Source organism: Pygocentrus nattereri, chromosome 20, assembly GCF_015220715.1.
Source record: "Pygocentrus nattereri isolate fPygNat1 chromosome 20, fPygNat1.pri, whole genome shotgun sequence".
Taxonomy (NCBI): domain Eukaryota; kingdom Metazoa; phylum Chordata; class Actinopteri; order Characiformes; family Serrasalmidae; genus Pygocentrus; species Pygocentrus nattereri.
Genome location: NC_051230.1, coordinates 25600329 through 25624541, shown reverse-complemented (window position 1 = coordinate 25624541; position 24213 = coordinate 25600329). Strand labels below are relative to the sequence as shown.

At 38.1% G+C, this 24213-nt stretch overlaps 2 protein-coding genes across 3 annotated transcripts; both read left to right on the top strand.

Annotated features, from left to right (window-relative positions):
• The first annotated feature begins 740 nt into the window (after positions 1-740).
• On the top strand, positions 741-4114 carry LOC108437407 (chemokine-like receptor 1). The gene is made up of 2 exons (XM_017714491.1): positions 741-788; positions 1441-4114. Exon 2 carries the CDS (start codon positions 1455-1457, stop codon positions 2454-2456), a length of 1002 nt encoding a protein of 333 aa, XP_017569980.1. The 5' UTR covers positions 741-788; positions 1441-1454; the 3' UTR covers positions 2457-4114.
• Positions 4115-17894: 13780 nt separating this feature from the next.
• LOC108437412 (gastrula zinc finger protein XlCGF7.1-like) lies at positions 17895-24213 on the top strand. 2 transcript variants are annotated; one of them, XR_001858617.2, is made up of 3 exons: positions 17895-17983; positions 21527-22444; positions 23439-24213. XR_001858617.2 is itself a non-coding variant. In XM_037531644.1 (2 exons), exon 2 carries the CDS (start codon positions 21584-21586, stop codon positions 22373-22375), a length of 792 nt encoding a protein of 263 aa, XP_037387541.1. In that variant the 5' UTR covers positions 18069-18132; positions 21527-21583; the 3' UTR covers positions 22376-24213. The 2 variants fall into 2 exon arrangements, 1 of the variants encoding a protein (XP_037387541.1); XM_037531644.1 differs by lacking the exon at positions 17895-17983 and adding an exon at positions 18069-18132 and having other exon boundaries at positions 21527-24213.

Genomic DNA, 24213 nt, shown 5'->3' with positions numbered 1-24213 from the left:
ATACAAATTTGTCATTATTGTTTGAAATGGTTCCATATTATTGCTTCACTTAGATTTGGCCATTTTGCTAAATCTGAGATCAGTTTTTTGTGAACATTTGCGCAATCCATAATCGATAATTCTCTTTCATAAAACAGTACAGTTTTTGTCTTTGGCTTGGATTAAGTCTTTTTGAAAATAATGGAAAGTAATCAGAGTACATTAATATAGTAATTCTTACAGTTACAGTTTTTGACAGGTAATCAGGAATCTGTAATGGACTACATTTTTAAAGTAACCCTCTTAACTATTAACTTTATGACTTTTCCCCACCGGCTACAACTCCTATTAAACAATCCCACCATGTATTGTCACCTCTCGTAGATGTCTGGGGCATCACTGAGGTTTACACTTACAACATCCTGGTAGGAATGAAGTTTTAGTCTGTTGTACCATTCAGCCATTCACTTCAAAAAGGGGTTAAATTTTTGTTAATATTTTGCATGAAAAATCAAAAGGAATTAAACCAGTTAATTTATGTTACCACATTATTTTTTAGGTTGAACTACAAAACACTTTTGCAGTGTATAAGGTGGGTCCATCTTTGTGCTTACTGAAGCTTGTTGTTCAAAATTACAGTAGGCCGTGGCGGAGGGTCATGTGTGGCATTCGTTCTGGATTTCTTAGAACTGACGTGATCAGAGAGAGGAACTGAAAGTTGCGAAATGTTCTTGATAAATAGTTTGACACTTATCATAAGCCACAAAAACATTGCCACTGCAGGTCTGGACTGAAGCAGCTATTGATAGGTGAGTCATTTTCATAATCCAGATGTTCTTTATGTTCATTTTGTTTTGCTTTTTTTATCTTGCCTTGTGCTAATGAGGGTAGTGCTCTACAAATATTATCTCCACACAGTTAAGTTTGACAGTTAACACATTCACTGCAGAGAATACACTGCATGCTATACTACACAACTGCTGCTTATTTGTTGAACTTAACATAGTGAGGGGAAAAACTAAATGTGACCTGCAGGAAGGTTCAGTTGACAGGGAAATGGTGGTGGTGCACTCTTCTACTATGCAACATTGCTTGCACAAACATGATTTGCATAGAAGATTTGCATGGAAGGAAACCTTACCTGAGACCTAATCACAAATACCAACTTATGAAGTATGCAAAACAATATCTAGATAAGCCAGAGGCATTTTGGAAACAAGTAATATGGGCAGATGAAGTAAAAATGGTCTCCTTGGCTACACTTTTTGTCAGCATTTGAAAAACACTGTGGCAATTTTTAAGTATGAGGGTGGATGTATTATGTGTTTGGGCTCTTACATCTTTTCACTTCTAAAAATCAACAACATATTTAATTTTGTGAGGGGTGCCCATACAAATGTATGCTCCTTTCTAATCAGTAGTCAACAGAACAGAACACTTCTGTTTGTGTTTGCTGTACAGAATCAAGAGGGGTCATGAAGTCAACTCCACTGACAGGGACAGAATATTCTGACTACAAGAACCACACCACAAGTCAGACTACAGATTCATCATCTTGCGATGTGACATGTATTTTCTATGCAGTAGCAAATGTGATTGTCTTCATCTTGGGTGTTGCTGGAAATGGTTTGGTGATCTGGATTGCAGGATTTAAGGTGAAGAAGTCGGTTGTCAGCATCTGGTACCTGAGTCTGGCCATGTCTGACTTCATATTCTGCTCCTTCCTGCCCTTCAGTGTTGTCTATATGGTCAAAAATGAGTGGCTCTTTGGACGGTTCATGTGCAAGTTCACTTCCTTCATCATGTGGCTCAACATGTTTAGCAGCATCTTCCTCCTCGTCATCATCAGCGTGGACCGTTGTGTAACCGTTATGTTTCCTGTGTGGGCTCAGAACAAACGTACTGTGAGAAAGGCCTTTGTTATAGTCATGTTAGCTTGGATCACTGCAGCAGCATTTAGTACACCATCACCTGTTGTGCGAGACATTCACATTGGGCAGAAAACAATTTGTCAGTATAATTACGAAAGTATGGAAACGTACCAAGCTGATGTAGCGTGCCGATTCATTTTTGGATTTGTGATCCCCTTCCTGGTCATTATCATCTGTTATGTTGTCATCATTCAAAAGCTGAGGTCCAACCATATGACGAAGTCTAAAAAGCCCTTAAAGATCATGACAGTGCTGATCATTACTTTCTTGATCTGCTGGTTGCCATATTACACCATTGCTTGGATGATAATATTCATGCCATTGACTCGTCCATTGTACAATGCATTTGTATTTTCTCTCTTTCTTTCCAATGTGAACAGCTGTCTGAACCCATTTCTTTATGCATTCATGGGGAAGGATTTTAAGAAGCAATGTTATGCACTTCTGTCAAAGATTGAGAATGCAGTCAAGGAAGATGGCCTGTACACCATTCAACGGACAGCTACTACCACCTCTGGGGAAAGCAAACATTCAACTAGTGTTTAAAGTGTTCACTGAGTATGAAAAAACGAGACCCTTTAACTGATACACCAAAATATGTTCACTTCAGTTAATTCTTTGATTCTTGAAGAAGGGCTTAATTAAAAACCTTTTGTCATCTTTAAATAAAAAAAAACATGACAGCTGCTGCCTTGCTATGCATAAGAATGAAAGTTTTGCAGATTACTGCTTCATGCAAATGAGTTTCAACATATTGAAAATTATTGATTCTACGCAGCCCTCTTGACAGTGGAGATTTTAAAAGAAAGATATTTAATAATATAATGTTTACATGGTTTGAATGGGAATCAAAATTGAATTTGTACAGAGCTCTGAACACTTTGACATACTTTTTAATCCTCCAGTTGACTGGAGGCCATTGCAGAACCCATCCACATTGTATGCAATTGGAGCCAGTTAAAACACCTAGCAACTTATTATTGACATAATGGATGTGCATTCAGGCAGCCAACACTGTATAGATACCCAGTTTCAATGCTATTACTGAATAAACATAGCTCTGAAATTGGAATGACCCGTGATCTGTATAGCGTAATGTATAAAGGGAAACAAGTTGGTAAAATATGCAGGAGAAATAGTTGTGTTTCTTTCATTGCTTACAACAATGGTCTTTTTACTTTCTGCATGTATCAAATTTTATATATATATATATATATACTATCATGTATACTTGATTAAAAAAAAACACTGCTAATACTCTGAAAACACTGAGAAGTTATTATATGTATAGACACACACAGTAGGAAATGAAACCATTTTAAAACCGCATTTTAAATATACCTTTTTAAAGATACAAAAATCCTCCCAAAGAAACAATTTTTCATTTGAGTTCAGTTTCAGGATTCACTGAAGAACTGCAGTATACAAAATAAATAGATGTTACATCCATGCCATACAAGCCCCAAAATTAAGCATTTAAGCTAAGGGCTGTACAACATTAAATTCAAGGGGGAAAAAGTAAATATACACTATTGTTAGCTTAGAACTACCATGACAAAAATCCTTTAGAGATTGAATCCTGAATCCAGCTGACTTGTGACTTTTCCTAAAATACCTGTGAGGACATCAAAATAAACACAAAGTCACAAAAGCTGAAAGCCTAGAAATTTGCAGCCAAGGCTGCATTGGATAGTTTAATGGAAGTAGAAAATTTTTTCTTGTGTTATGGCAAGGACATTAACCATTTTTCAGGCTATGCTGGAGTGCATGTAAACAGGACTGCAAATGAACTAGTCTTTTAAACAGCCCTTGTCAATGTCTTAGTTTGGCCCAATTTCTTAGACTAATGAAAAATGTTGTTTTATTCAGTAATAAATGTTACTGTTCTCACACTGGTTTCTTTTACCCCAATGTGTAATATAAATCTAATTGACACTGCTGTACTGTAAGTACAGATGAAGAGGCAATATAGAGAAAACCATTTTTAAGCTTTTGACAGTAGCAAAGTAGCCATGTCCTGACCAATTTGTTTTAAAGCTGGATAAAATATGTTTTTTATTTGTATTATGTCCAGATCCATGCTGCATATACATTTACAGCTAGGATATCTAATCAATCTGTTGAATGAGAAGAGAAATGCTTGACTTCTACTACTTGTATGTCTACTTGGATTACAATACATATAATAAAAACACTTTAATTTATCTTTGCTTCTTTTTGATTGTTTTAATTCTGCACCAATTTGAACTTGTAAGGTCACTCTTTGTAAGCAGTTGCAAAATATCAGAGGTAGGGGCAGATGAAATTCACTGTCACCTTGACATCAGCACAGATCACACTGTGTGGCTGGTATGAAACAAAAAATAATGTGCTATCTGAGGAGCTTGACACTATGAACACTGAACCCTCAAGCAGTGAGTAGTGCAGCCTAGTGCTGCTGGTACAATTTGATTTTGTGCGGATATTTGACTGACCAATACTACATCAAGGGTGGTCCATATCCATTGCCACAAGTAGATGATATGATTGATAGAATGTTTCGGCCAAGTACATCATCTCCATCAGTCTGAGCAAGGGCTACTGGCAGGTGTCTACAGCATCAGAAGCATAAGTCCTGACATATGGCATGTTTCAGTTTACAGTGATGACATTTGGGCTCCAGGGTTCACCAGCCATATTTCAAAGGCTAACAGACAATGTTCTGGAAAGTAAGATCAAAGCAAATCACAGAAGCAACTGTGACAACCAAAATTGAGGGTGTCATTACTCACAAACAAGCGAATAATGTCCAATTTAAAGTAAGATTAGTGAGGGGATGACTCATGTTACTGAACAGTGCTTTTGAATGTGCTTTTTGAACTGTGCTTTTCAATTAATTCTGAGCTTCTGATTCACCAGATTTTGCTCTAAGAGGGGATCCTGTAGCTATTGTAAACACGACGATGTAAATAAAGACCAATGTATGATACGGTAAAAAATATAGGAACTAGTGTATGCTGCAAAAGGAACATCTAAGTATTCTGAGGTGTTAGTTAATGTGCTGCTATAGCTTCAATGCAACAGCCATGTTTACATAAACACCTTCAGTTCATCACCTGAAAAACACATTTATGAAAGATTCCCCACCTTGAGCTCAAAAATGTTGTCCAATACACTTGCAAAAGAGCACTTTTAAGCTCAATTTTTTTCATTTTAATTAAAATTCAATAATATGGGGAGATACAATCTACAAATTTCTTTAGATATTTCATTCATTTCACTGGTGTTCCATGAAGGGTCATCAGTGCAGTGTAAATTTGATAGTCTGGGACGTGTGAATGAGCTGAGAAAGTTTACAATCTTTCATGAGATACCGTAGTGCAGATTCCTGTGGTCAGTTAAAATAACAAAATTAACACAAACTTGTTTATTATTTTAATCAAAATCTGTCAATTGCAGTTTTACTGGTAAAGCTCTGTAATTACTCAAATATAAAGCTTAATCCAGAATATTATTAGAGTAGCCTTTAAGCCTGTACTGTCTGCCAAGTTGTACATTTTAGATCAACAAGTTCAGCAAACCACACATTCTTACCTGGAGTATATTTAGTCTCTCTTCAGCTGTTTACTTCATTTACATGCTATTTGTAACTGCAAAACATATGTGCATTAGTGAGATCCTGCTGCTGTTTATAGTCCTTCAATTTCAGAGATTTGTTGTGAAGAACACCCAATTTTTTGAAACAGGTTTTGTAAATTTAAAGCACCTACATTGGATCTTTAAAATCAATCCCCGAATGGTGTTTAAATCTGAGATTAAAGTGATGGTGCAAGGATTAGATTTGAACTATATTTAAAGAAAAAGTAATCCAGGGTTAAGATGATGGTTGAAATGTAATGTGGGCTATCTTAAAACTGTGTTTAAAGTTTGGTGCAACATGATTAATACATAAACCTTGATTTAATCTAAGTTTAATCTTAATCTTTATTGCTGCCACTTACGTGTCATTTTTAAAAGTGTATCTCAACACAGTTCCTTAAGTGTTCATGGACAATGTGAAGCCTTGCTTATACTGTGATTTGGAATTGGCGGAGCACATTAGTCAATTTCAAATATATCATATTCATAATTGTTTTAATAAGTCTGTAATTTTGCATGCACTAGTTTCCTGTGGTACTCACAAACAGAGGGGAGCAACAAAAGTTCTGAAGCAGAGTTTTTTGGACTGATGAGACCAAGATTAACCTCAGTCAAAGTGATGGAAAGGCCAAAGTGTGGAGAAAGAAAAGGATCTGCTCATGTAGCTAAAATACACAAGCTCATCATGCAAGCACAGTGGAGGTGAATGTCATGGCTTGGGGTGGCATGGCTGCAATGGAACAGGCTCACTAATGTTTATTTATGATGTAACTCAAGATATGGCAGCACAATGACTGGAGACGTCTACAGAAACATTCCATCTGCCAGTTTACAGAGCAATGCAGAAAGACAATGACCCAAAACACACTGCAAACACAACAAAGCATTTCATCAGGGAAAAAGGTGAAGGATGGAAGTAAATCACCAAACTTTAAACAAATTAAGCATGCATTACAACTCCTGAGCAAGGAAAGGTGTGTTGTTTGCAACTCTGGAACTGTAAGAACTAAAGTCATCACAGAGAGGTCCTGTTGTAATATAGGAGTCTTGGTCTCCCAAATCATAAATCAGTCTTGTCTTGGTCTCAGTATCATTTGTACTTCATCTTGTCTCAGTCTCAGAGTGAGGTGAACTTGAGATCTCCAAAAAGGAAACCAAGTCTGAAAAGAACAATGCTGTTTGAAAGTGATAAACAGCAGCGACCATGGTGTAGTGCAAAGCAGATCTAAAGAAGCTAGAAATGGTGTGTGCAGCCAAAGGTGTACAGTGCTGGACTGGTTGCTGAGGAGAGCAACTTCCCCTGTCATGGTCTATATGGTCATCTGTTTCTCCAAGTTTTGTACTACCGTATCAAAGTGTTGTTTAACCAAACCTAACCAATGGACATTTAAGCTATATACACAACCCCATTTTCAAAAAAGTTGGGACGAAAATGTAAAACAAAATGCAATGATGTGCAAATCATTTAAACCCTATAATATTTGAAAAGACCAAGACAACATATCAAATGTTGAAAATGAAAAATTGTGTTGTTTATTGAAAGTTGTATTCCCATTTTGTATTTGATGCCAGCAACATGTTCCAAAAAAGTTGGGACAGGGTCAACAAAATACTGGTGTGTAATGCTAAAAAAAAATCTAAAGGTTAATTGGCAAGAGGTCAGTAACATCACTGGGTAGAAAAAGAGCATCCCAGAGAAGCTGAGTCTTTCAGAAGTAAAGACAGGGAAAGGTTCACCACTCTGTGAAAGACTGTGGGCAAATAGTGCAACAACTGAAAAACAATATTTCCTAACATCATCTCATTTCATCATCTACGTTACATAATATCATTTAAAGATTTAAATGATCTGTAGAAAACTCTGCATGCAGGGGACAAGGCTGAAAACCAGTATAACCTAGCCAAGATCTTTAGGCCCTCAGATGGCACTGCATTAAAAAAGACATGATTCTGTAGTGGAAATAACTGCATGGGTTCAGAAACACTTCTAAAAACCCACTGTCTGTAAAAACAGTTCACAACAGTTCCACAAATGCAAGACAAAACTCTGCCATGCAAAGAAGAAAGCACATATGCCACCTTCTCTGGGCTCAAGCTCATTTAAAATGGACTGAGGTGTCCACCAAATCAAAATTTGAAATTCTTTTTGTAAATCATGGACACATCTGCACTGAAATAGTGTTTTTGAAAGTGGTGAATTTCATTCATTTAGAGTTCAGTGTGAAAACAGCTTAATATACATACACATGGCCTTGGTCCTTTAGAGGGGTCTGTTCACATCACATATGCACAGAAAACCATAACTCAGTGGTCTAAGTCCACTTCAGACACTGAAAACATTCTCAACGGCCCCAAAAATGAATCGAACTGAGATCACCTTCGTTTGTAGTCAGCTTTTGCTTTGCATTATAGTGAAGACTTCAAGGCCCACTGTACACACAGCCACGGTCTTCAGCACTTCAGCAGGTAAAAACAGACCACCCAGGATCATTTATAAGGTTCTACTAAAGATAAAGTCTGTCTGTGATCTGGGACAAGACAGCAGCCCTGACATATTAAAGTGATGAGATTCAAGAGCCTGCGTAGTTTTACCCTGTTAAGGCTCATGCATGGCGTGGAACACAGAGTTTTATGCTGTTTTCACACTGAACTCTGAAGGAATGAAAATTCACTGCACCTCTTTCAAATACAGTATTTCAGTGCAGACGCAGATTTTCTCATTTGAGGAGCACAGCCGAAAGCGGAACCCACAGCAGTAGACATGCAGGGCCATTTTTCCAAATTTTGCATGATGCGCTTCAGCTTATCACATAGCACTGTCCACTGGGATCTGGGCTCTGATGGAGTTTTGGTCCAAACAAGAAGTGGTTTGAGATCTCAAATAACCAGAAAGAAGAGTCCTCTTTATAGTTCACATGAAATTCACATTGTGAATACAAAAAGATCTGAGGTCATGTGGAGTCGGTTGCTTTTCATGTGCACTTTCAAAGAACTCAGTTCGGATCATTTCAAAAGAACTATATGTGAAAGCACCCTTAGAGGGGTCTGAGTTTGTTTCCTGTGTTCACATATGCACAGAAAACCATGATTCAGCGGTCCTGTGTGAAAATGCTCTAATTTTAATTTAAATCTCATTAAGCCTCACCATTAGTCAGTATTAGTCAGTGGAAATATTTTCAGTTAAATGAAGTTTTAACAACGCATCTATATCTCTGTGTAAATGAAATATCAATACCAGTATACCAGATATCAAGTTAAAAAGGTAAAAGGTAAAAACTCCATTTGCTATTTGAATTTTCATTTTGAGCCCAAAAGTGCATATATGAGAGGAAATTTTAAATTCGAACTTAGGTATAAGTAGGTATTTTGCAATTACTTCGCATTTTACTGATATGCTTTCATATAATCTGGGCCAAGTTTAACAAATGGTTTTGTTTTTTCTTTGTTTGCTGTTAGAGACTCTGATAAATGACATGATTTCCTTTCCTGTCACTCCAGACACTCATGCTGATATTACAAAAATCACAAAAATATATATGAATTTTTTAAAGCCCTTTTTTAAAAGCTCTCTGAATTTCCAGGTAAAAACTTGGTACTGCCCAATGTTGTACCTATAATACATGCTTCTATGTGTTTGTGTTTGACAGCACATGCATAAGCTGGTCTTTTGTGTTCATGTACAAAATACTGTATTTCTCCTATTTGATTACACATCATTTATAATTTCCATCTATATGTCTTTTCTCCCCGCGACCCTGACGGAGAAGCGGCTTAGAAAAGGGATGGATGGATGTCTTTTCTGTGAAGAATTTTGCTATGTTGCAGTGAAAACAGATGTTTCTGAGAGTCCGTTTAGAGCGGAATTCAACTTGTGCACAAGTTCGGAAAAATGAGACCACAAATCAGATAACAATACAGGAAGTCTCTTGCATCAAACTTTTCATGCTTTTAACACCCTCCTAACAACACAACTTTACATATATATATATATATATATATATATATATATATATATATATATATATATAAAATGCAGTACAAGAAGTACCAATAAAAAGTGATTGACAGAAATGCTGTGCATTAGCCACTAAAAAAAAAGACTTGTTTCCTTATAATATATAATATATAAAATGTATATAATAAATAAAAATAAATAAATAAAAATGTGATACATTGAAGTAGCCAGTGTATACAGGTGTGCATTCGTGTAATTGTGTAATGTATTACATAGGAGCTACTGTTGAAATACATGACTGCACGAAAGTCTGATATGTTCTAGCAGGCATCTAATGGCAGACAGGTAATGAGGGTGTCCAGAGACCACATCACTGGTCAGATGCTATTGTTTGAAGTGGTATTGTGGTTGACCAAGCCAGTGGAGAAATTGTCAAGAGAAAAATCCCTTAGAGCATGAGAAAGAAACTCTGAAAGTAACCAAGACTCAGGAAGATAAAATGTGACAATTTTTGTTTAGAAATATGAGAAAACTGACTTAGTTGCAGTGCAGTGTTGATGTAGCCAAACCAGGGTGTGCCTAGAGGAGTCCAGTGGTGGAGCAGGGGTGCTTTTATGTTCTGACCAGGCATGCTTGTGACTCATTAGTGTAGCCCAGCCACACATGAGTCTTTTGCCCTGTCATAGTGGCACATATGCCACTGTTTTAAGAATATTGTTGCTGAACTGTTGGTTTAACACCCTTCTGAGAGCACTAGAACACTGGCACAGCTCTGATAGAGCTTTTGAGAGCAAGTTTGAGGACCTCCCCTGACACTTTCCCCTCAACATACAAGTCAGGAGGAAGGACAAGATCTGACCATAGAACTGAAAACCAGGAAAAAGCATAGACATTGCCATAGAGGGAGCCTGACATATAAACATGGGGTTTCATTTTGGCCTGTTACATACTTTTACAAGTGAGAGCTTTGTACTGATAAGACAGAATGTTCCTCGCCTTTGAATTTATTTGAAAATGCTGCACTAGGGCCCTTGGTGTGGATTATAATAGGTTGGTCATAGGCTGGCATAGTACTCAGCCAACCCCAAAAAGGTTGCATTTGAGTTAATTTCTGGTTGAGGACAATATCAGATGGTGCATTTTTCTTTTTCTTGGGTTTAAAGTAGCCCCCATCCAATACTGTAACCCAAGTTCTATAATCATCATCCTCAGCATATTTCTGTACCTCCTCTCTGACAGCACAATGGCAGGTCTCAAGTTACCCATCTGCTGTATGTGGTACTTCACTGTCTTAACCCTCTCCTTTATGGTGAAAGGCTACTGCCAGGTGGTGAAGAACTTGTGGGTCACATTAGGAGTCAGGATCAGAGCACAGGATCTATTTTCTGGAGCTCCCATGGCTGGGTTGGGCATTTGTTCTTATTCTTAGCATTATTCCCCTCAGTGTTACCCTGCATTTTTGCCCCAGTCATTCACCTTTTGCTCATGTGCAAAGCTGTCCTTACACCAGACCTGAAGAAAAAAAGAGGAGAGTCAGCACAGGGCTACTGATCATGATTACATCAAAGTTCAGGGTGGCTGTTGTTATGTCAAGTCTACCCCTGTGGACCTTGTTGAAAAAAGGAAGTCTTTTGCTGGACAGTGTAGCTGTATTTTGCTGATAGCAAGTCTTTGTTCATCACCAGCAAAACAACCAACTCTGCAATGCTCAAATCAACAAGTGAGTCATTTTTCCCTCTAAAGTAAAATACACAGTGAGCTTTGTGCACTGATGCAGAATATACAGAATACAGTCACATAGTTGCATTACTCTTCATTTTGTGACTTTATGTTGTGCATCTCTTTTTTGGGAAATAACTCATACTGGACAACATCACATTCTCAATTTATCTCTGCACATTCGAGTCAGTTCATTTTATTGAGGAACCGGCAGTTTTAACTGAGAGTTCTATAAAATAAAAGTATACAGAGTTTTTTTCCCCACAAGTGCTTTTTTCAATAGGACTGTGTCTGCAGATGTTCTCCATAAACAGGGACATAAATTCCAGCTTAACCAGCTGTCTATGTCTACTGATTCCAGAAGTGGGGGAACTGAAGTATCTGAGCCCTCATATTAATGCTTGAGCTGAGGGGACTCTATGTGTGGTGTTTCATTTCATATGAAATGTTATGAGATTGGGAGGTTGGCCCCTTTTCTCTCCCCCCTTTTTCACTTTCCTTTATCACCTTCACATCATCACTATTTGAATAAACAACAGGACGTAAATTTCTGTAAATTCTGAATATTTTAAAGTAAATTTTCTGCACTTTTTTGCTTTTTTGATTATAAAAGTAATGTTAAGTAAATAGTACATTTATGCCCTTTATGATGAACTTTAAATGCTGCAATTTGTAAAATAATTTCTGATGACTGACAAGTATTCTGAAGGTGAAGCATAAAAGATAACTGAAAAGCACAGTTTAATGTTAAACATCTTGCTAAATATGATGGGAAATTCCTTTAAAAAACCCCAATATTATGTTTTTTCTATTTATTATAGAGAGAATGAGAGATTTGCTAAGAAGCTACCTGTAAAGCCAGCTCTACCTACTGCACTGCGTGTCACCTTCTACCTATTTCCTTTTATGTTAAGTTTAGCTTGAGCTGAACTGAAAATAAATTTAAAAAAATAAATGGCGATGTGCTTATAACTTAAACTTGTTCCATTGTGACTTGCTGCAGTAAGGCAGCAAAGCTCAAGTAGATAGGTTTTACTGGAGCACAGCTTGGCTCTAGCCTCAGAACTATTAGAAGTAGAGATGAGTAGTTTTCCTACTCATGATCTATAGCTGCAAAACAGGATCAGAAAAAAGGTAACAAATAGTATGTAAAAACATAAAGGTGTACATTTGTACATGTATGCACATTTTTTCACTTTTACTGTGAAAACATTGGGCCATTCATCAGACCATTCAAAGTGCCATTAGGCTACAGCAGAGTGAATACACTGTTTCTGCTGCATGTAATTTACTGCCTGAGTAAATTACTGTTTTCCATATTGGTTAACTGTCCCAGAACACACATTTGTAGTAGCATCTATTAAAACAAGTAATTTTCAAAAAATGATCTGTTACTATTACTATTCAACATATGTTTCTAAAGATTTTTATTTAATAATCAATTAATGTTAAAAAGCATATAAACTAAAAGTACAATATAAAAGTTGGTCAAAACAGCATACTGCTTGTAATTGTTTGGGATGGTAACTTGTTTTTAGATATCACACATGTCTAGTATCAACATGATTATTTTAGTAGTAACATATTAATTTGCTTTAATAAAATAAGCATAATTGAGCCATAATATCACTTAAACCAGAAGGATTTTAGTCCAAAGACCAAGTCAGTTAAAAGCCCTTAAAATGTTTTCAACTGTGACTTTGAACCAATTCAGTAGAGTAGTCCCAAAAAGTACAAGGCCAAGAAATCAGCACATAACTATCTGTTCATGACAGCAGAGAAAGTGAATACTGAAATTGTAATAGACAATGAAAATATAATATTATAATAAGTAATAAAAAACTGAATTGCTAATCTAATTAGAATCTATTTTTTTAGAATTAGAAATAAAAAAAGAGTAATATGAAATTAAGTTCCTCATTACACTCGTAAAATGAATAGTTTGAACTTTATTCATTTATGCCACACATTTCCATTCATTCAAACAGAATAGAGTAAGCATACACAGACTTTGTTACCTCAACATAAAGTTCAGCTGTTGATGAAACAAAACTGAAACATGTCGGTATAATTTATTTGGGTTTCATTGGGTTGGAATTCTCTTTGGATGAAAATATTTATTGAAAAAAACATTGATAGGTATTTTCATTATGTTTGTCTATTTTATGTAAGCCAGTTACTTACATACAAGACAATTAATCTATATATGGTTGCCGTATTTTCAGGACTTGAGTCAAAGAACCTCTCTGATTGATTTTTTTTAGTTTTCTAAAGTAAATTATAAAAAAATCACATTGCCATGCCCATGTTGCTTCACACTTACTGTAAGAACTGTCTCCAGCTACAATTTGGCAAGCTGCTCCATTTCTTTGAACTGAAGACTGACGTAGGTGATATCAAGTACTAAGTAAAAGATAAACATCATTTACACTAAGGGAAATAACTAAACATGTGTTCATTTGTTCAGCTCTAATTGTGACTGCCAAATGACACTTGAGGAAGCTGAGGAAGCGCTCACTCTCTCTTTTGGTCAGGGTAGCAGAGAGACTGAATCTGTGTCTCATCTAGCGTTTTTGCTTTTTTTTAATTTACATTTTTTAGTTATATATAGTATTAGTGTGCGTTGTGGCAGTATGAGTGGATCAGATGGAGTTTTTAAACACCTCAGTGTCACTGCTGAGCTGAGAATAGTCCACAAACCAAAAATGCTCAGCCAACAGTGTCTTGTGGGCAGCATCCTGTGACCACTGATGGACTAGAGGATGTTTAACACAAACTGTGCAGCAACAGATGAGGGTCTCTCTCTGACATTACATCTACAAGGTGGATCAACATAGTAGGTGTGTCTAATAATGCAGACAGTAATTGGACACAGTGTTTAAAAACTCCAACAGCACTGCTGTGTCTGATCCACTCGTACCAACACAACACAGACTAACATGCCACCATGACATCAGTATCACTGTGGCACTAAAAATGATCCACGACCCAGATAATAGGACAGGACCCTGTGGGGATTCTGACCACTAAAGAACAGAGCAAAATGAGAGCAAAATGAGTCTAACAAAGTATGCTGAGGAACAGATAGACTACATTCTGTAATTGTGGAACTATAGAGTGAACCTAATTAGTAAGTGGAGCTGATAAAATAGATAATTAGTGTAGATTACAAGGTACTTGTGCTTAATTACTGAAGCAGGAGTGAAGCAGGCAGTTAGAGAAAAAAAATAACTGACTTGGCAGTTTTCATCAAGTAAAGAACAGAGCATTTCACAACAAAGAGAACACAAGAATGGAGCATTTCACACCAAACCACTCTGAATGATTTTGCTGACATGTTAATCATTGAATTATGCAGAAATTTGAAAAATCACTTGACGTTAATGTGTAGTGGGTATTTAATGTCAGTCCTGGGTACTTGCTGCATGTTAAATGGCTTTTCCTGATTAAAGAAATGTAAAGTCTTTCATAAAATGAGGCAGAACATTAGAGCCAGGTAAATACACTATACTTCCAAAATTATCCACTTCCATCGCCATAGGTGTATAAAACCAAGTACCTAGGCATGCAGACTGTTTCTAAAAACATTTGTGAAAGAATGGGTTGCTCTCAGGACCTCAGTGAATTCCAATGTGGTACCCTGAAGTCCAGTCGTGAAATTTCCTCGTTACTAAATATTCCACAGTCAACTGTCAGTGGTATTATAACAAAGAGGAAGCGATTGGGAACGACAGCAAGTCAGCCATGTAAAATGACAGAGCGGGGTCAGCGGATGCTGAGGCGCATAGTTCACAGAGGTCGCCAACTTTCTGGAGTCAGACTACAGACCTCCAAACTTCATGGGACCTTCAGATTAGCTCAAGAACAGTGCGTAAAGATAGATTCCCCATAGAAGGGGTTTCCATGGCCGAGTAGCCGCTTCCAAGCCTTACATCATCAAGCAGAATGCAAAGCGTCAAATGCAGTGGAGTAAAGCACATCGCCACTGGACACTAGAGCAGTAAAGACATGTAAAGACAAGAGTGACTAATCACGCTTCTCCGTCTGGGAATCTGATGGACGAGTCTGGGTTTGGCGGTTGCCAGGAGAACGGTACTTGTCTGACTGCATTGTGCCAAGTGTAAAGTTTGGTGGAGGGTGTATTATTTTGTCGGGTTCTGGGCTCGGCCCCTTAGTTCCAGTGAAATGAATGCTTAATGCTTCAGCAGACCAAGAAATTTTGGACAATTTCATGCTCCCAGCTTTGTGGGAACTGTTTGTGGATGACACCTTCCTGTTCCAACATGGCTGCGCACCAGTACACAAAGCAAGGTCCATAAAGACATGGATGAGAGAGTTTGGTGTGGAGGAACTTGAATGGTCTGCACAGAGTCCTGACCTCAACCCGATAGAACACCTTTGGGATGAATTGGATCGGAGACTGCGAGCCGGGCCTTCTCATCCAACATCAGTGTCTGACCTCACAAACGCGCTTCTGGAAGAATGATGAAAAATTCCCATAAACACACTCCTAAACCTTGTGGAAAGCCTTCCCAGATAAGTTCAAGCTGTTATAGCTGCGAAGGGTGCGCCGACATCATATTAAACTCTATGGATTAAGAATGGGATGTCACTCAATTTCAAGTGTGTGAAGGCAGACGAGTGAGTACTTTTGGCGAGATAGTGTATCTAATAATATGCAGTGTGAGGGTGCCACCTAGCATTTAGATCATGAACTACACCTCAGGTGCTTACACAAAACCATCGATCCATCCATCCATCCATCGATCCATCCATCCATTTTCTAAACCGCTTCTCCGTCAGGGTCGCGGGGGGTGCTGGAGCCTATCCCAGCAGTCCTCGGGCGAAAGGCAGGATACACCCTGGAAGGGTTGCCAGTCCATCGCAGGGCAGCTTACACAAAATGTACACTATATTTCTAACAGTATTCGGTCATCTGCCTTCACATGCATATGAATTTGAGTGACATCCCATTCTTAATCCATAGGGTTTAAGATGATGTCGGCCCACCCTTTGCCAGACAGAGAGTGATTCGTCACTCCAGAGAACATGCCTCCACTGCTCTAGAGTCCAGTGGTGGTGCTTTACACCACAGCATTGGATGCTTTGCATTGCACTTGGTGATGGCTTGGATGCAGCTGCTCCATTCCATGAAGCTCTCTATGCTGTTGTTCAGCTAATCTGAAGGCCCCATGAAGTTTGGAGGTCTGTAGCGTCTGACTCTGCAGAAAGTTGGCGACCTCTGCACACTATGCAACCCGTTCTGTCATTTTACATGGCCTTCCACTTCGTGGCCGACTTGCTGTCATTCTCAATCGCTTCCACTTTGTTACAATACCACTGACAGGTGACAGTGGAATATTTAGTAGCGATGAAATTTCACGACTGGACTGCACAGGTGGCATACTATCACGGTACCACGCTGGAATTCACTGAGCCCCTGAGAGCAACCCTTTCTTTCACAAATGTTTGTAGAAGCAGTCTGCATGCCTAGGTGCTTGGTTTTATACACCTGTGACTATGGAAGTGATTGGAACACCTGAATTCAATTATTTGGATGGATGACTGAATACTTTTGGAAATATAGTGTATATCTAGCACCCCCTTCAACCCCTTTGTGTTGATCATCTTAACTGGTAGAGAGATTGTTCAGGGAGGTGCCAAAGGAGTTCTAATTTAGTCATGTCCTCATTGTTATGTAGATGTAAAAGGTATAGTAGAAGATAAATGGTATGATCAAATATTATTGACATAAGAACCATCATGCAATGGTTAGAAAAAACTGACATAAAGGGGGTTCATTTAGAGAATGGGATAAACTGTTTTTGTTTGGTTAAGCAGGAAGAAGGCCTTGCTTTATCTGAAGCCTTGTTTGGGCTAGCTGAGAGAAATCACTGTACTGTTCTGAGGCACCATGTAAGTGAAACTATTTGAAACCTCTATTAATCATTTTATAACATTTAACCACTTGAATGACTTATTATTTTTCTGCAGCATTAGATAACCTGCTTGTCGGAAAGTTCTCTGAATAAAATGAAAAGGTGAGTAAAATGTTTTTTGGACTGTTTATTTATGGATTATATACTTACTTAGGTTGCATATCAACTAAACTAAACATATATGCAAAGAAAGCATAACTGAGTTAGAAGCCCTAATAAATCTTTTCTCACATTTGGTTTATCAATTAGTAATGACACAGGTCCTTTTCTCCACTGCATTTCCACACTGCATCTCCGCTTTTTAAAAGTTGGTAACCCTGTTAATATATTGTTGTAAGTCTTTCTTTTTTGTTTGTTTAATTGAATATTTTATGACCACCACTAGAAGGCTCTCAGTCGTTGGATCAATGTTACATGCTGTGTTACCTGCTATGTATCATTTGAGAAAAGTTATCTTCTCTAGCCATATAATAACCATTTAAATATTTCAGGTTGGAATTCTTGTGGTGAGATTAGATACCTTTCATTATATTATAAATTTCCCCAAAAGCTTTTTTATAGCTAGTAAGCAGGACCTGTTCGACCCCTCCAATTTTCAGCCCTCAGGGGATTGAATACGGGTGGGATTTAAAATAACGACCATTTCCGGCTTTACTTGTGACCATGTGGTTCCAGCGTGAAGCCGCTTCAGGCCATGTGGTGGCGCAAATTCTGTAACTAGAACTTTCTCCAACTGCACTAAAGCAAAGAAGCAGAAGATTGTGTTGTGGTCAGTAGTCCACGTGTCTCCGCGCCCACACAGTGTTGTTGGAGGAACAGAAACAAGAGCTGAACTGCTGAAGGTAGGAAGCTGTCCGACACTTTAACACTCACTGTTCTTCATTCACCCTGAGACAAACAGCTGGAGACACACTTGAGTTCTGAAAATAAGATTCGATGGGTTAAAAGAGATTAGACAACGCAGAAGCAGCTTCATTCAAACCAGAGCTGAGTAATGTGAACTTTTGGCCCAGAATATTTAATCGATATTTTGTATCTATTTATAATTTACACTATAAATCAAGCTACGTGGAAAACGTCTATTATGTTAACAATGCTCTTGTCTAGTGTACTAAAATGCTGTTTTGCTTTCAAGCCAACTTTGCCCGGTAGTTTCTTTTCGAAAATTCTTGGCTTAGTATATGTGCTTCCGTACTATTGTGTGTTAATGTTATCAAATCAACTCCTACCAGTATTAGTCATGTAATTGTATTAAGTGTAGAAATATTGACTGTGGTGTGGTGAGATGGGGTGAGATCATTTTATTCTAGAACAATATTCTAGAACATTGCTTCCTGAGAGCTGTGAATATTTGAGTGGGGGTTGGTGGTCAATGGCTGGTAGGAGTGTCTATGGTGATTGTTTGAGGCCTGTTTAGATGGGGTGTGTGTGTGTGTGTGTGTGTGTGTGAGAGAGAGAGAGAGAGAGAGAGAGAGAGAGAGAGAGAGAGAGTTCAGGTGTTGCTGTCTCTGGCCTGGAGACCACATGCTCTGTATATTTTTGTGAATGAGGTGTTCTAAACAAAGGAAAGCAAAACTATGGTATGAGGTCTCCAGGACTGTGACTGAGATCCAAGGTCTAGTTGTAGAAACCTTCCTGCAAATTGGTGGTCCTTGAGTGTGATTGGGCTGGTAGCCATATTCACAATAAAGTAATTGTTCATGCAGTAACTACTTCATAAAATAAAATCTTTTCATTTGAGTGTGGCTGTGTTATTAGGATAAGCCCCTCCCTCTTTCCCACTTCAGTCTGATTGTATGCACTCAGACCTCTAGTTTTGATTTGACTGTGATTTCCATGAAAAACTGTAAATGAGAGACAATTAATCAGAGTAAGACTTTTATCGACCAGGCACGTTTGCACATGCAAGGAATTTATCTTTTTCTTAAATACTGCATGATCACAGGATGATTTCAATCTATTTTGAGGCTTTTCTTAAATACTGTATGATCACTGGATGATTTCAATCTATTTTGAGGCTTTTGACTCTCATAGGTCACACTACAACCTATCAGAGGGTTTTATAGACAAATGTGAAAATCAGGAGCGTTGTTGAATTCTGGGCTGATAAAAGCATCTGTGTCAAGCTTGTCAAATGTATTGAAACAAGACAAGGAAAACAAACATAAAATGCAATCAACATATGAGAGGATATGTTTTTAATGCAGGAAAATTAGTCAGATTTCATGTGATCAAAGTGGGGATGCATTTTTGCAAAGTGCAAATGGAATCTGGCTAGAGTCAGATATGATGCAGGCTGTGAAATGTAAGACATTTGAAGGATCATATAATTTAGTATGCTCTGAAATGATTTGGATTAAGGCTTAATGAGTCAAATAATCTTTGAGGCCTTTCAAAAGAAAAAATTCAAATAACAAAATTAATATTTTGGCTCCCTAACAACCTGGTAAAGCAGTGGATCCAGTAACATTTGTGGAAAAAAATGTACAGAGGATAAAAATTATTGAGTTTAGAACAGTTTACTTATTTACAACCCCAATTCCAATGAAGTTGGGACGTTGTGTAAAACATAAATAAAAACAGAATGCAATGATTTGCAAATCCTTTTCAACCTATATTCAATTGAATACACTACAAAGACAAGATATTGAATGTTCAAACGAATAAACTTTGTTTTTTGCAAATATTCACTCATTTTGAATTTGATGCCTGGAACACGTTCCAAAGAAGTTGGGACAGGGGCAACAAAAGACTGGGAAAGTTAAGGAATACCTGAACGGGTTCATTGGAAACAGGTGAGTGTCATGATTGGGTATAAAGGGAGCATCCCTGAAAGGCTCCGTTGTTCACAAGCAAGGATGGGGCGAGGTTCACCACTTTGTGAACAACTGCATGAGCAAATAGTCCAACAGTTTAAGAACGTTTCTCACCGTACAATTGCAAGGAATTTAGGGGTTTCATCATCTACAGTCCATAAATACCATCAAAAGATTCAGAGAATCTGGAGAAATCTCTGCAAGTAAGTGGCAAGGTAGAAAACCAACATTGAATGCCTGTGACCTTCCATCCCTCAGACAGCACTGCATTTAAAACCGACATCATTCTGTAACAGATATTACCACACGGGCTCAGGAACACTTCAGAAAACCATTGTCAGTGAACTCAGTTCGTCGCTCCATCTACAAGTGCAAGTTAAAACTCTGCCATGCAAAGCGAAAGCCATATATCAACACCCAGAAATGTCACCAGCTTCTCTGGGCCCAAGCTCATCTGAGATGGACTGACACAAAGTGGAAAAGTGTCCTGTGGTCTGTCGAGTCCACATTTCAAATTGTTTTTGAAAATCATGGACGTCATGTCCTCTGGGCCAAAGAGGAAAAGGACTGTCCGGATTGTTATCAGCGCAAAGTTCAAAAGCCAGCATCTCTGATGGTATATGGGTGTGTTAGTGCCCATGGCATGGGTAACTTGCACATCTGCAAAGGGACCATTAATGCTGAAAGGTACATACAGGTTGTGGAGCAACATATGCTGCCATCCAAGCAACGTCTTTTTCAGAGATGTCCCTGCTTATTTCAGCAAGACAATGCCAAGCCACGTTCTGCACATGTTACAACAGTGTGGCTTCGTAGTAAAAGTGCGGGTACTAGACTGGCTTGCCTGCAGTCCAGACCTGTTTCCAATTGAAAATGTGTGGCGCATTATGAAGCGTAAAATACGACAACAGAGACCCCGGACTGTTGAGCAACTGAAGTTTACATCAAGCAAGAATGGGAAAGAATTCCACCTACAAAGCTTCAGCAATTAGTGTCCTCAGTTCCCAAACGCTTATTGAGTGTTGTTAAAGGGAAAGGTGATGTAACACAGTGGTAAACACGCCCCTGTCCCAACTTCTTTGGAACATGTTGCAGACATCAAATTCAAAATGAGTGAATATTTGCAAAAAACAATGAAGTTTAACCATTTGAACATTAAATATCTTGTCTTTGTAGTGAATTCATTTGAACATAGGTTGAAAAGGATTTGTAAATCATCGTATTCTGTTTTTATTTGTTTTACACAACGTCCCAATTTCATTGGAATTGGGGTTGTATTTATTTTTTAACTTCAAAGCATTATGGTGCCATTTTTTCAAACAGTCCTAGTCATTTTTGCCATGATGAAATCCAGCTCACCCTGCAGATTCCAATATGTAAATTATGGAATGATGACTTCAGTCTATATTGTTTGAGGAATTTAAGTAACAAGGTGATTTGGCTTTCATATAGAAGTTTATTCTTTCTTTCCACCTTCAAGTTGAGCATTCAAGCAGAGCATTCATTTTGATGAAACCACTTTTGTAGCATTGCACATTGATTTTGGATTTTCTTTGTTCTTTTTTTCAGTGATGAACGAAGTCTTCTCCGAACATAAAACTGCTGAAACCGTTTAAATATAAGAATATGGCATCCAGAAGGTGTTCCAATACTGTTCAGACATCATCTGATGCCCTCCACATGAACACATCTAACAGACAAACACAGAAACGCAGCAAGAAGAGCAGTCACTGCTGCTTAGAGTGTGGGAAGAGTTTTACTCTACAGATCTCTCTGAAAATACATGAGTGCGTTCACACAGGAGTGAAGCCATATCAATGCTCAGAATGTGGAAAAAGTTTTACTCAGCAGAGTTCTCTTCGACAACATGTGCGTATTCACACAGGAGAGAAGCCATATCACTGTTCAGAGTGTGGGATGAATTTTACTCAGCACAGTACTCTCCGGCAACACAAGCAGATTCACACAGGAGAGAAGCAATATCACTGCTCAGAGTGTGGGAGGAGTTTTACTCGACTGAGTTCTCTCCAAAAACACCAGCGCATTCACACAGGAGAGAAGCCGTATTGCTGCTCATACTGTGGGAAGTGTTTTACTCGGCAGAGTACTCTACACGAACACCACCGCATTCACACAGGAGTTAAACCATATTACTGCTCTGAATGTGGGAAGAGTTTTACTCAACGGACTAATCTCCAACAACACCAGCTTATTCACACAGGAGAGAAGCCGTATCACTGCTTGGAGTGTGGTAAGAGTTTTAATCGTCTCAGACATCTCCAAGAACACCAGCGCATTCACACAGGCGAGAAGCCGTATTACTGCTCAGATTGTGGGAACAGTTTCAGGCATTCAAAGACTGCAACAAGACACAAGTGCTTTAAGAGCAGTGGTGGAAATAAACAGGAAGGAGTGTAACCATAACACATTCCAGGAGGAAAAGTCAGGGAATGGTGCTTCCAGTCCAGAATTCAAAGTGTTTTTAAGGTAAATCCACCTACTATTTAACACTTATTCTGAAACATGAGGATACATTGAAATATGATTTCCTGTGTTGAACACCAAGTCAAGCCTTTAGGTTTAGCTTTTATACCACCAATCTGAAGGTGTGGTATTGCACACTTTTCCAAAATCAGTTTCATTTATCTGTTGAAAACAATTGAGAAGCTCCACATTCAATAATAAGAGGTTCTTTGCACTCTAATGTATTATATCTAAGCAATTTTTTTTCTCATGCAATGATGGATATTTTGGCAAACATTTAGATTAGATTAAGATTAAGTGACCCTTATTAGTCCCAAACGGGTAAATTTCACCTCCGCATTTAACCCATCTGGGTTGTGAAACGCCACATACACACTAGGGGGCAGCGAGCACACTTGCACAGAGCAGCGGGCAGCCCTACCCGCAGCGCTTCTTAAATCCCACTTTTGCTCCTTTGATTTCTACATGTTAACTAGTTAAAGGTTGTGACTATGAAAACTATGCCACTTTGACTTCCCTTTTAACCTTTAGGATATGTTTTACATTTATGACATTTGACAGACACTCTTATCCAGAGCGACTTGCAGTTTTATCATTTTACACAGGTAGGCGAAGGTACTGTTAGGAGAACTTTTTTTCCAAAAAGTTCCCTCATTTTTTCAAACCATTTTAATGTAGATTTATATACATCTTGTTTTTACCCAAATTTAGTTGTATCTAAATCTCAGCATCTCCTCCTTAGTCAGCACCACTACTGGCACACAAATGAAATGGTGTACTACAAGGCCATGCAACAGAATTAAGAACTCAATGAACATGTAAAACACTAAAATCCAACTTCTTCTCGCAATATTTACACACAATTACAGCAGAATAACCTGACATTTACAATTGTGTTGTCTGTATGCTGTAGTTTTGAAATGTTTGTGTCTGGGACTGCAATGAAGGAGATATGACTCTATGCTAATTTTTTTATTGGGTTGGACAAAATGAACAGCTTTTTAAAGGAGATACTGGAGTATCAAGGACTGCAAGACAGCAAGCTATCCGAATGACGTATTGGACACCTCGCCTCAGTATGGTTTACACATGCCTTTTCTACATGCCATAAAGTCACTTACAAGCCTAGAGTACAACTCATCCATGAAGTTTCCATTATTGTTTTTCTTTTTGAAAGAGATTGTTCTTTGAGAAGGGCAATGTAACAAGGATGTTTATGGCAATCTAAAATCTATTCTACCAGACATAGTGGTGGTCTGTGGTACAAGAGCGTGAGCTGTATAGGTCATTGTAGAACTGGGAGAACAGTGATCAATACAGTTGTTCAAAGTCTTGGGGCAGACTGAGTGTGACTCTTGTTTATGTCATTAGCATGTGCATAAGGTATATTTTCTTTGTTTTCTAAATCTCACCACTGACACTGTCTTCAGTTATGTTCATGAATAAATCCAAGTCTGCATTGTAATAGTTTTGATTTGTAATGATGATTCAATATGCATAAATGTGAAGTGTCTAATTTACATATAATTTGTGTAAAGGCATCACTACTTTGACCAGGTCTGTGTTAGGTGGGAAGACACCTGGGTGTTCAAGACCCCACCCCCTCCCCTCTTCTCATCTTTTTAGCTTGCTGAATTCTTTAAGCTTTTGTGCATACGTTTTTTTTTTCTTCTTTTGCTTTTATTTGTAATATTCCTTTTTTATGTTCCTGTAAACCCAAAAAAATCCTATAAAATTTTGTGTGTTCTTTTGAAATCATTGTGTGGTCTCAT

Excerpts from the sequence above, each read along its gene's own strand:
- LOC108437407 (XM_017714491.1), top strand. The coding sequence starts at position 1,455 with ATGAAGTCAACTCCACTGACAGGGACAGAATATTCTGACTACAAGAAC.
- LOC108437412 (XM_037531644.1), top strand. The coding sequence starts at position 21,584 with ATGGCATCCAGAAGGTGTTCCAATACTGTTCAGACATCATCTGATGCC.